The 13,019-nt window shown below is 62.7% G+C and overlaps 1 protein-coding gene across 1 annotated transcript; it reads right to left on the reverse strand.

Moving 5' to 3' along the window:
* Positions 1 to 721: 721 nt before the first annotated feature.
* Positions 722 to 11,359, reverse strand: LOC135191803 (116 kDa U5 small nuclear ribonucleoprotein component-like). Its single transcript, XM_064174402.1, has 7 exons — positions 11,255 to 11,359; positions 9,678 to 9,843; positions 9,381 to 9,459; positions 7,251 to 7,326; positions 6,947 to 7,012; positions 4,769 to 5,064; positions 722 to 839 (listed from the first exon to the last, which is right to left on the reverse strand). Exons 1-7 carry the CDS (start codon positions 11,357 to 11,359, stop codon positions 722 to 724), a joined length of 906 nt encoding a protein of 301 aa, XP_064030472.1.
* Between the last annotated feature and the right edge of the window lie 1,660 nt (positions 11,360 to 13,019).

Below are 13,019 nucleotides of genomic sequence, written 5' to 3' on the forward strand. Positions count from 1 at the left end.
CCGTGGCATTGCACCTAGCACCCACAGTGCCCTGTGGCATTGCACCCAGCACATACAGTGCCCAGGGCTGCTGTACCCAGCACCCACAGCACCCTGTGGCATTGCACCCAGCACATACGGTGCCCAGGGGTGCTGTACCGAGCACCCACAGTGCCCTATGGCATTGTACCCAGCACCCACAGTGCCCTGTGGCATGTACCTAGCAGTATTGTATTCGGCACCCACCTTGTCCCCTGGTGGGGCAAGCTGGGTGCCCACAAGTGTGCCCTGCTGGAGCCAGGCAAGATGGCCTTGGCCGTGGCGCTCAGCTCACCGTGCAGGGAGGCTGGCAGCAGCAAGGAGGTGCAGCTGGCAAAGTTCAACCACTGCAGCAGGCAGCTGCTGGCACAGCTGGAGAGGGCACGTGGCCAGGAGCCCTCACACCTGAGCCACATCTGCCAGGAGGAGCTGCAGCGCTGCCTGGAGCAGCTGGGCACTGCCAAGGCCTGACTGCTGGCCAAGAGGGACAACTTAGCTGAGGACTTTGGCAGCCTCCAGCAGAGGTAAGGTCTTACCCTGCTTGGGGTATCCCTGGGGACCAAGGTGGCCACCGTGCCCAGGATGGTGACTGGGACCAGGGGGGTGATGTGCACCAGGGTCATAAGGGGTACTAAAGCCACCAGAAGCAGATGATGAGGACCAGGATGGTGATGGGGACCAGGGTGGTGCATGGTGCTGAGCACTAAATTGCCCCTGGGATGGGTGTCCAGGTGACTGCCAGGACCTGAGTGGCCATTGTAACGGGGACCAGGGTGGCAGCAGGGGTGAGGATGGCCACCAGGATGGTGATCAGGGTTGTCCTGGGTGGGGATGTGGACCAGGGTGGTGGTGAGTGGTGGCAAGAACCAGGGCCAGCCTTGTCCCCAGGGATCAGGGTGGCCACTAGGACTAGGGCAGCAGGCACCAGTGGACAAAGAAGGGGGACCAGGGGAACCCCTAGGAAGAACATGGGACAGGAGGATGTGGGATGGGCACAAGCACGAAGGCTGTGGGTGCTGGGGGGGTCTGTGCTGGCACAGGGGGTCTGGCTGTGAGTAACGAGTGACAGCACTAATGAGTAACAGCACTAACGAGTGACAGCACCAACGAGTACCAGCTCTAACGAGTTCTGGTGCTAATGAGTACCAGTGCTAACAGGTAACAGTGCTAATTAGTGATGGTGCTGAGTGGGTGCCAGTGCCAAAGGGGTAACGGTGCCAAGGGTAATGATGCCTCTGCTCGAGTGCAAGCTGCAGGAGCTGACTCTGGCTGCCTCCAGGCAGGTGAGGACCCTGCACCCCAGGGGCTCACCACCCAGCTCTGCCTTCCTTGTGGAGGAGCAGGATGGGCATGGATTGGCATCGATGTGACAGGATGGACAGGGATGGAGCAGGGGTGAGGCAAGATTGGCATAGATGGGTGGGGATGGACAGGCAGGATGGGGCAGCAATGAGCCAGGCAGCTCAGGAGGGAGCCGAGCCAGGTGGCCAGCACTGGGGACAGGCCCTCCTCTTCCTCACAGTGGCAGGATCTGGACGCCCCATGCCCACCTTTGTTTAGCTGCTGCCCATGAGGGAAACCTGCCCTGGTGCCACCTAACCTAGGAGCAACAGCACAGCACTTCTCATGCCCCATGGGCCCTCAGCATGAGCACTCAGGATGCCTCTTGGCTGCCATTCCCCTTGGCCCCTCTCTCCCACTCACCCCTTGGCTCAGATACTGAGCAGGCTTTGCAGTTACCTGCTTCAGAAAGGGCATTCCCAGGGGCAGGAGACATTAACCTGGATGCTGCCCAGGTCTGGCATCTGGGATGGAGGGGTGGAGGCCTGGGGGGGTGGTGTCAATGCCTCACAAGCAGCCTCTGGCTGGAGCTTTGCAGCCCACATTGCATGGAGGCAGTGCACTAACAGGCACCAGATGAGCAATCAAGACACCACCAGTGCCCTGCTTCTCCCTGTGCCCACCATGTGCCCACAGTGTGCCCACAGTATGCCCACCCTGTGTCCACCATCTGCCCTGCTGCTGGGCCCCGGGTCGCTGGGGATTAGCCACGGTGCTGAGGTCCTTTGGGAGCCCAAAGGCAGTCAAAGTCAGCAGGGCACAGCAGCTCAGGGCCATGCCCTAAGGCAAGGCTCTGCTCTGGGCCTGCCCTGACACTTCCAGGTCCTTCTCGTGCTGAGGACTCCAGAGCACTGCAGGGAGGTCTCAGCAGAGCACAGCAGAGGGGCAGAATCCCCTCCCTGCCCCTCCTGCCCACACTGCTGGGGATCAGCCCAGGACAGGGCTGGCAGCACTTGGTGCCAGCTCAGCTCTTGTCCAGATTTTCACCCCCCAGCACCCCCAAGCCCTTCTCCACAGAGCTGTTCTCCAGCCCGAGCCTGGATGGGTAGCAGAGGTTGTCCCAGCCCAGGTGCAGGACCTTGCACTTGGCTGTGTAAGACTTCCTCAGACTGGCATTGGCTCAGCTCTGCAGCCTGCCAGGGCCGTGCCACACATCACCACAGCCCCCCAGCATGGTGAGATTGGAAGGGAGCTCCGGAGCTCATCCAGTCCAACCCCCTGCTAAAGCAGGGCTCCCCCAGCAGCTTGCCCAGCAGCACAGTGGCCGGGGGGGGTGGGGGTGTGGAAGCTCTCCAGAGAGGACCCCACAACTTCTCTGGGCAGCCTGCTCCAGCATCCTCAAATCCAGAAGTGTCTCCCCATGCAACCTCCTGGGTTCCAGTTTGTGCCCACTGCTCCCTGTCCTGTCCCTGGGCAGCACTGAGCAGAGTCTGCCCCCAGCCTCTTGGCCCCCACCTTTAGCTCTTGCTGAGCATTGCTCAGCTCCCCTCTGGGGCTCCTCTTCTGCAGGCTCTGAGCCTCAGGGCTCAGCCTTTGCTCCTCACATTGCTGCTCCAGGCCCCTCAGCATCATCTCTGGACTCTCCAGCAGTTCCCTGTCCCTCTTGAACTGGGGAGCCCAGAACTGGACACAACACTCCAGATACAGCCTCAGTAGGACAGGGTAGAGGGGGAGGAGAACCTCTCCTGCCCAGCTGCCCACACTGAATTTGTTTACCTGCCTACAGGGGCTCATTGCTGGCTCATGAGGAACTTGTCCACCTGCACTCCCAGGTCCTTCTCCACGGAGCTGCTTCCCAGCAGCTCAGCCTCTGCAGGGATTGTTCCTCCCCAGGTGCAGGACCCTGCCCTTGCCCGTGTTGAACCTCAGGAGCTTCCTCTGCCCAGCTCTCCAGGTCTCTCTGAATGCCAGCACAGCCTGGCAGGTGCCAGCCACCCCTCCCAGCTGGGTACCATCAGCAAACTGGCTGAGGGTCCAGGGCACTGATGGAGATGTTGAACAGGACTGGAGCCAGCACTGGCCCCTGGGGACCATCACTGCCGTGGCTCAAGGTGCTGAGCAGTGCTGGCAGCCTCGGTGCAGCTCTCCTGGCCACCAGCATTCCTCTTGGGAAAGCTGAAAAGCTCAGCCCACATCCTTGGACAAAGGAGTGGGGCTGAGCCCTGTGGGGAAGTCCTGCTCCCTGCTGAGCAGCAGCAGGTGGGCACCTAAAGCCTGTAGAGATGCCATCCTCTTGGGAGGGCATGCACCAGAGCTGTGCCAGGCACAAGCACTGGCTCACAGCTCTGTGCTGGGATAAACAAAACCAACCCCAGGGAAACTCCTGCAGGGACTCAGCAGAGTCGCTGGAATGGATTTTTTCCTTCAGAAGTCAAAAAACTTTAACCCAGAACTGAAGGCAAAAGGTTCAGAGAGTCACAGAGGTTAGGGGCTGCAGGGGACCCTGAGAGATCATCGAGTCCAAGCCCCCAGATGGCTCCAGAGTGGGGGGCTCAAGGCCTTGTTCAACCTCAAGCTCTCCCTCCACCACTTCCCCTCCTTGGCTGATCCTTTTTTGCTCTCAGAGGGCACTCTCAGGACTACTGAGCCCAGAGTTGTGGTCCTCAGCCAGTGCTGTGCCTCCAACCAGTTCTGTGCCTCCAACCAGTTCTGTGCCTTAAACCAGTGCTGTGCTTCAAACCAGTGCTGTGCCTCCAACCAGTGCTGTGCTTCAAACCAGTGCTGTGCCTCCAACCAGTGCTGTGCTTCAAACCAGTGCTGTGCCTCCAACCAGTGCTGTGCCTCCAACCAGTGCTGTGCCTCCAACCAGTGCTGTGCCTCCAATCAGTGCTGTGCCTCCACCCCAGGAGGGCACCATGGCCATCATGGTGCCAGTGCAGCCCTCTGCTCCCAGTGAGTGAGAAATAACCACACAGCACCCAGTGCTGAAAACTGTCAACCAGAACCTCCTCATCTTCACCCCTGAGGGCTCTGCTGGTCCCTCCAGCAGGGTGTTGCCCACCCACAGAGCTAAACAGCAGGGCAAAGACCTCAAGACCATCCTCAGATGGGTTAGTGAGGCTGGGCCACATGGGAGGTGTTCCAGCATGCCCTGGAGGCAGTGCTGTGCTGTGCTCTGGAGGCAGTGCTGTGCTCTGGAGGCAGTGCTGTGCTGTGCTCTGGAGGCAGTGCTGTGCTCTGGAGGCAATGCTGTGCTCTGGAAGCAGTGCTGTGCTGTGCTCTGGAGGCAGTGCTGTGCTGTGCTCTGGAGGCAGTGCTGTGCTGTGCTCTGGAGGCAGTGCTGTGCTCTGGAAGCGGTGCTGTGCTGTGCTCTGGAAGCAATGCTGTGCTCTGGAAGCAGTGCTGTGCTGTGCTCTGGAGGCAGTGCTGTGCTCTGGAAGCAGTGCTGTGCTCTGCAGCAGTGCTGTGCTCTGGAGGCAGTGCTGTGCTCTGCAGCAGTGCTGTGCTGTGCTCTGGAGGCAGTGCTGTGCTCTGAAGCGGTGCTGTGCCTGCACCCAGTGCTGTGCCTCTAGCCCAGCTCCCCTGTCGCCGTGGTGCTGGTCCCTCCACCCCAGGAGGGCACCGTGACCAGGGTGCCAGTGCAGCCCCGTGCCCGCAGCGAGCATGAGCTGTCCACGCAGCAGCCAGTGCTGACAGCTGCCAATCAGAGCTTCCTCCTCTTCGACGTGCAGGGGTCCTGTGGTGCCTCTGGCAGTGGTACCCACCCTGTGTGGCCAAGCAACAGGGCAAAGACCTCAAGATCCTCTCCAGCTGCGTCTGTGGGGAGCAGGCGAGGCAGGAGGAGGTGTTCCAGCACACCACCCGCGACATGCTCGGCAGCGTCCTCGACGGCTACAACTGCTCCGGTAAGAGCCAGCCAAGTGCCCTGGTGCTGCCAGCAGCTCCTGCCCCGCCTGGCCCTGCTCTGGGTGCGCTCAGCAGAGCCTGGGCTGCTCCCAGAAGCCCTCTCCAAAGCTTCCCCGGGCTGCACGGTGCCAACTGTCAGCCTGGCCCCGCAGCAGAGGGCTTCAGCAGCGTGCAGCTGAAGGAGCCCCTGGCTGCTGCCAGGCAGCTCTGAGCAGGCAGCAGCTGCTCTCCTGCCTCGCCCTGCTCCGGGCCGGGCGCTGGCCCCGCAGAGGCTGTCGCTGGCTCTGTGGTGCTGGCCGAGCTGCCGAAGGCTGCTGCTGTCCCCGTGCCCGCCTGGCAGGCAGGCAGGGACCTGTCTGCATCCGCACGGAGCAGCTCCAGGAGTGAGGGTCGTGAAGCACTGAGAGCTGCTGCTGGGGGGAGAGGCTGAGGCTGCCCGGGTGAGGGTGTCCTGCTCTGCTGGGGCCCCTTCAGAGAGGCTGCTGAAGGATGGGAGAGGAGAAACGAGGTGAAAACTGAGACCAACTGCAAGGGTTGGAAGGGCAAAGAGCTGCTGGTGAGGGATGGGGGAAGGAGCTGCTGGGCTTGGTAAGGGTAAATGAGGTGAGAGCAGCTGAGGGGTTGGGGCCTGCTTCTGCATCTGCTAAATCAGAGGCTGGCAGGAGGGCAGAAATGGGAGTGCAGGATGCTGTGGTGAGCAGGCAGGGCAAGGAGCTTTGCCCCTGTCTCAGGGCAGCTCAGCAGCCTGTGCCAGTCAGCTGGGAGGGGAGAGGTATTTCTGCTGCAGGAGACCAAAGCAGCAGCTCCAAGCCTCACTTCTCCTCCTGTTGGTTACTCCTCTGTGGTGCATCTGAGTCAGCCTGGCTGCAGCCTCACCAATGGCTCTCTGCCCCACCAAGAAGAGAAGGAGGTTGCCTAAGAGGCTCAGTGCTTCCCAGCTGGCATCTCCCCACAGCCTCCACCTGTGGGAGAGGTGCCAGTGGAGGTGTGGGCAGCAAGCAGAGGCTGTTAGGGTGACCTAGAAGCAGCCCCAGCACCCCCTGGCTCCCTGCCAGCCTTGCCCTGTAGCTCCAGCCTGTGCCCAGTGACAGTCACCCAGAGCCGTGTGCCCCTGTCCCAGCTGGCAGCTCAGAGTGGCTGTGCCCTGCCCCAGCCCTCTGGCCCTGCCCTCAATGTCACCCATGAGGGCTGCAGGCTGCCAGCCTCAGCCAGCAGGCCTGGACCCTTGGGCTGCAGCGTGCTGGAGGCCCCTGCCTGGGAGCACAGCCAGAGCCCCCTGGAGAAGCAGGATGCCCTCTCAGTGCCCAAGTGAGTGCTGCCCTGGGGCCTTCCCTGTGCCTTTGGGGATCACTGCAGCTCCAAGGCTGGTGACTGCTTTGTGGATAGCTGCAGCTGTGTGGACACAGGAGGGTGGGCAGGAGGCACTGGGCTGGCAGATGGGCAACCAGCCTGGTGCCTAAGCAATACTGGTGCCAATGGCTTAACAGTGCCAATTGACAATGGTGCCTCTGCTCGGGCACAGGCTGCAGCCTGGCTGCTTACTGGCAGGTGAGGGCAGGGACCTGATCTTGCACTCCCCATCCTGCACCCTAGGGGCTCAACTCCCAGGTCAGCAATCTCTGCCCCCCCAGTCCCCCTTCCCATCTCCAGCCCACACTCTCCCCAGCCACAGCCACGCTCCCTCCAAGGGCCCAGGCCACCCTGTGCTGCCCAGGCAGGAGCCCTCCCGCTGCCCACTCACGTCCTGGTCGTAGCGCTTCCGGATCTCTGGGTGGGTTTGCTCCACCAGGCAGTCCACAAAGCAGGTCTGGAAAGGAGCAGCAGAGAGGAGAGGGCTCTGGGCACACAGGCAGGGACGGGCACAAGCCCGAGCCCACCCCTCCAGCACCAGCAGCACGCAGGGCTCCTGCTGCAGCCTCCTGCCGGCGCTGGCAGGACACCTGCCAAGGGCCAGGCCAGCAGAGGAGCAGGCAGAGGCTGCTGCCGAGAGCCAGGGGGCAAGGACCCAGCCCCTGCCCGCTGCCCGCCCGGGGCAGCCGCAGTACCTTGCCGTGGTGCAGGTGCCCGCACAGGGTCACGTTCCGGATCAGCTCCGAGTTGTCCATCAGGTCTGCCAGGAAGCTGCGGGACCAAACACAAAAGGCTGTTGCAGCCTTCTGCCGTGCCTAAGGAAAGGAGGTGCTGCTGCAGCTCGGCTCCCGCTGCACGCTGCCCCCGAGCCCTCTCCCGGCTCTGCTCGGCGCTGCCCTGCGGGGGCACAGTGCCACTTCCCAGACGGGCAGGACGGGAGCTGAGTCCTTGCCAGATGGCAGTGGGTGGGAGGATACGGAGCTGGCAGAGCTGCCAGCGAGGCAAGGGGAGGGAAGGCTTTGCTTCTCTTCCAGGCACTCAGAGCCAGAGCCACAGCAAAGCCTCAGGGGCTGCAAAGCTTCCCCCGGGCAGGGGCAGGCACAGCCCACAGCTGGCACAGCCCCCCCAGGGCGACCCAGGCAGCCACGGGCACTGCAGACCAGGGCTGCTGGGCTCAGGGGCTGCTCCAGCAGCAGTGCAGCTCACAGGGCTCAGGACAGCAGGGAGATGGGCAACCATGGCACAGCCACTCCTGCACCATCCCTGGCACCTGCGTGCCCCCTGCAAGAGAGCAGAGAGGCTCTGCCCCAGGGCCCCACTGCTGCCTGCACAACCCAAGCACTGCCAGAGGATCTCTCTGACACAGCTCTCAGGTCACTGCTCTGGCACCTTCTGAAGGCCCAAGGCTGCCCCTGGGAGCTGCAGGACACCCAAGGCACAGCAGTGCTGCCTCAAAGCTTGCTCACTGCTCTCCAAACAGGGCTGCAGGGCAAAGGGAGGCCTTGCCCCCAGCTCCCTGCCAAAGCCCCACAGCCAACTTCTCTGGGCCCACCCTAACCACTGGGGCCAGGAAGAGGACCAAGAGGAATCCATCCCAGACAGAAGGAGCAGAGGACACAGGCTCAGGAGAGCAGCAGAGAAGGAAGAGTGCAGGTGGTGGACTGGGAGCACATCAGCTGCTCAGCCCCAGCAGGCTCCTGGGGCCCTACCTGCCTCTGTCCAAAGCCTCTCTGGCCAATGAGCAGGCCAAGAGCACCAGGGGACAGCTCTGGGGAGCAGCCAGCCCAGGGAGGCCCTGGGCACAGCAGCAACCACCCAGCTGAGGAAGAGCTCCACCAGGGACAGGAGGTGGCTGGAAAGTAAAGGGGTCCTTGGTGCCAGCACAGGGATGCTCAGCCTGGCACTGCCTGCACGCAGGGAACTGCTGGCAGCTGGGCTTGGAGGTGACCATCAGAGACTGGGAAGAGCTCTGACTGGGCAGCCAGGGGTGGGTGGAAGGGGTGGGTGCCCCTCGGGCAGCTCTCTCTGCTCATGCCCAAACAGAGGGCAGCACACAGCAGCGCTGCCCAGGAGCGTGCAGAGCCCTGCAGCCAGAGGCAAGCCCAGAGGTGGATGTGAGCTGGCACAGCTGGGCTGAGGCCTCACCAAGGCTGGGGGAGAGCAGGTCTCAGAGCTTAAGTGTGCCTGCACTGTTTGCCAGGGCTTCTCCCAGCCCTGCTGGCCCAGGGGTGCTGTGTGGGGCACCACCAGCAGACACTGCCAAGGGCAGGCACTGCACAGGCAGCAGCACAGATATGCCCCCGGGACACTCCTCCAGCAGAGGAGGCAATTCCCTGGGGCAGCAGCAGGCCACTGGTGACTGGCATCAAGCCAGCACAGCCCAGCCTGAGGGTGCCAACCTCTGGCTGGAAATGGTGCTGGAAAAGGCCTGCACCTGAGCCTTTCCCAGCAGCAGCTTCCCAGCAGCTGCTGGGAGCAGGTTTGCCTCTTCCAGCAGATGCTGCTGCATCACCTGGAGGCAAAGAGGCTCTCAGGTGGCTCCTGCTGTACCTTCTGCCTCTTCTCTTTGGCTCAGGACCTGGCAGAGAGCTGCACCCAGGCCTGGGGCTGCTGCCAGCAAGAACCAAGGCCAAGGCCCCCAAAACCTGCCTCCTCCACTCAGCACCTACACTGCTGCCTCCCACCTGGGCCTGCAAGCCACAGGTGAGCAGCAGCAGCAGCAGCAGACCCCCTCTGGGATCACAGCAGCTGACTCGGTGACTCTGGCAGCCTCAGCACAGGTGGCTGCAGCCAAGCTGCAGCTCCCAGCCCTCCCCAGGACTCACTCCATCTCATAGACAGTGACTGGCAGCGTCTGCTCCATCAGAGAGAACTTCTTGGTCTTGACAGGTTTGATGATAGGCTCTGGGGGAAGAGGAAGAGCAATCAGCCAGAGAGCCTGGACCCAGCAGGCTCGGGAAGGGCGCAGGGCACAGGGACCTCTGCACACCCAGCCAAGGGCTGAGAGGGCAACCAAAAGGGCACTCAAGCCTGCAGGAGAATGGGAGGGGATGTTGCCTGCTCCAGGGGCCCCTCAAGAGCCTGCTCCTGCCACACCCAGCTCCTGCTCCCTGCCCTCTCACCCGTCAGAGGCTGAGTGTCCTCCTCCTGCACGATGGTCTCCACCTCGGGCCCGTAGACCTCCTCAGCAGTGGGGTAGTATTTCTTGTCCTCGTGCAGCACCACCTCCATCCCAGCGTGGTCCTCATCGTGCTCCCCCATATCCTCATCATCCTCATCATCCTCCAGCTGCAACCAACACCCACAGTCAGCTGCTGCCAGCACCAGGCTGCTGCACAAACACCACGCACAGAATGGGCTGGGCTGGAAGGGACCTGCAGGATCAGCAAGTCCCAAGCCCCTGCCAGGCCAGGGACACTTCTGCCACAGCAGCTGGCACAGCAGGGCACAGGCTCAGAGGTGACTCCAAAGAGACACACACCCACCTGGGAACCACCAAGCCCAGGCAGCACCCAGCCAGCCCCAGCAGCCCCAGCAGCTGGCAGAGCAGCCTCTGCAGGGCTCTCTGAGCAGCACTTCTCTGCCTGCTGCACAGCAGCAGCAGCTCCACAGTGCCCGGGGAGGCCTCGCAGCCACTCCTGCCCCTTGCTCCTGCACCCAGCAGCACCACAGCCCTCAGCACACTCAGGCACCACTGCAGCACCAGCTGCACCAACAGGACACCAGGAGAGGCTCCCTCGGCCCCAGATCTTTCCCCCACGGTGGCCTCACAGCCTCTGCTGCCCTCCCTGCCCTCCCCTGCTCTCTGCAGTCTCGCACTGAGCAATCCACCTCCTGCAGCCCTGCAGCAGCGCCGGCACAGGTCACCCAAGCGCTGCAGACCTCAGGGAGTGGACACAGATCCTCCACTTGATGGAGCACAAACACCACCGCTCCACGCAGCCTCAGCTACACAGGGGCCACCTGCAGCCACGCTTCAGGCAGGACTTTGCCGTTCCCTGCTCCACGGCAGCAGGGCAGCAGCTCTGGATGAAGCCTCCCAGCCCAAATGCACTGCGGTGCTCAGGACTCAGCCCCCAGCAGTGGGCAAAGCCTCGCTGCGGACCCCGACCCCGGCAGGGACAGGGACCCAGGGCAGCCTGCGCAGAGTGCGGGGCTCAGCCCTGCTCCCGCGGGGCTCCGAGGCAGGATGCGGCCGCACCAGCGCCCCCGGAGCGCTGCCCCCATCCCGTCCCATCCCATCCCATCCCATCCCATCCCATCCCATCCCATCCCATCCCGTCCCACCCCATCCCGTCCCATCCCATCCCACCCCATCCCATCCCATCCCATCCCATCCCATCCCACCCCATCCCATCCCATCCCGTCCCATCCCATCCCACCCCATCCCATCCCATCCCATCCCATCCCGTCCCACCCCATCCCATCCCATCCCATCCCATCCCACCCCACCCCACCCCATCCCAGCCCATCCCATCCCATCCTATTCCATCCCACCCCACCCCACCCCATCCCATCCCATCCCGTCCCGTCCCATCCCACCCCACCCCACCCCATCCCATCCCATCCTATCCCATCCCATCCCATCCCAACCCATCCCACCCCATCCCATCCCACCCCATCCCATCCCATCCCATCCCACCCCATCCCATCCCACCCCACCCCATCCCACCCCACCCCACCCCATCCCGCCCCTCACCTCATCCAGATCTTTCGACTCTCTCCCCAGCTCATCGTCGTCATCATCGGAGTCCAGCTCCAGCCCGAGGTAGTTCCCAAACTCATGGCACAGGTCTGTGTCCATGCTGGGGGTGCCAGGGGCACACTGGAGGCTGTAGCTGTGCCCTAAGTGCCCCCTGCCCGAGACCCCCACCTAGCTCAACGCTGCACCACACCGAGGCCTTTGCCTGGGGCTGGCACTGACTCTGGCCTGGCTCTGTCCACAGCCCACCCCATGCACTGCCCAGAGCCCTCTTGCTGCCCAGTGCCCCCCACCCTCACAGACCCCTCAAGGCACCCCTGGGTCTGACCCTACCTGCCCAGTGCCTCCCACCCTTCACAGACCCCTCAGGACACCCCTGGGTCTGCCCCTACCTGCCCAGTGCCTCCCACCCCTCACAGACCCCTCAGGGCACCCCTGGGTCTGACCCTACCTGCCCAGTGCCCCCCACCCTCACAGACCCCTCCAGGCACCCCTAGGCGTGCCCAGTGCCCCCCATCCTCACAGACCCCTCCGGCCACCCCCGCTCCCACCTCTGCCCTCCCCTCGCCGCAGAAGACTCAGGTCAGTCCCCGCTGGGTGCCGCTGGCTGCGAGTGGCTCCCGGGCTTGAGCTGCACTGTGGAGCCTAAAGCTCAGCCAGCTCCAACCCCCTGCCATGGGCAGGGACAGCTCCCAACCAGCACAGGGTGCTCAAGGGCTCGTCCAGCCTGGTCCTGAACACCTTCAGGGAGCTTGTGGAGCACAGAAGCACCCAATGTGATCTTTGATTTGATCTTTGATCACATTGGGTGCTTCTGTGCTCCACAACCTCCCTGGGAAAGCTGTGCCAGGGTCTCACCACCCTCAACCTGTGCCAATCTCTCTCTACCCTCAACCTGTGCCAGTCTCTCCCCACCCTCCACTCTCACTCTCTCCTCTCCCAGCTCAAAGCCACTGTCACTCCCAGCCCTTGTCACAAGTCCCTCCCCAGCTCTCCTGCAGCCCCTTCAGCTACTGGAAGCTGCTCTGAGCTCTCCCTGGAGCCTTCTCTTCTCAAGCCTGAACGGCTCCAACTCTCCCAGCCTGTCCCCACAGGGGAGGTTCTGCAGCCCTCTGAGCATCTTGGTGGCCTCCTCTGGACCCTCTCCAGCAGCTCCAGGTCCTTCCTGTGCTGGGTTCCCAGAGCTGGAGGCAGTGCTGCAGGTGAGGGCTGAGCCGAGCAGAGAGGCAGAATCCCCTCCCTGTGCTGCTGCTCTCCTGCTCTGGCTGCAGCCAGCACATGGCTGCTTCCCAGGCTGCCAGCACAAGTTGCCAGCTCATGTCAAGCTCCTCCTCAGCCAGACCCCTCCCCGAGGTCCTTCTCTGCAGGGCTGCTCTCAATCCAGTTGTCACCCAGGCTGGTTTTGTGCTTGGGATTGTCCCAACCCTGGTGCAGGACTTTGCCTTGTGGAGCTTTGATGCTTTTGAGGCTGTGCCAAGTGATGGAAAAGGAACTCACAGATTTAATGTAAAACAGAGAAGGGTTTGGGGCTGGGAAGCAACATTTTGAGCAACAATCTGTGCTAGCATTGAATATAAAGATCCCCATCCACAGGGTTAGCACCTCTCAGGTCACCAAACCCACAAAATCAAGCCACCACCTCTGAGCCACCATGGAGCTGGGATGGGTTTGGGTTTTCCTTCACTGGATGGTTGCAGGAACTCTGGTGGTGGTTGCTGGGTCTGTTTGGGTGCATGAAGAATGCCTCAGCAAGGCAGGTCGT

Source organism: Pogoniulus pusillus, chromosome 40 (assembly GCF_015220805.1).
Source record: "Pogoniulus pusillus isolate bPogPus1 chromosome 40, bPogPus1.pri, whole genome shotgun sequence".
Lineage (NCBI taxonomy): Eukaryota > Metazoa > Chordata > Aves > Piciformes > Lybiidae > Pogoniulus > Pogoniulus pusillus.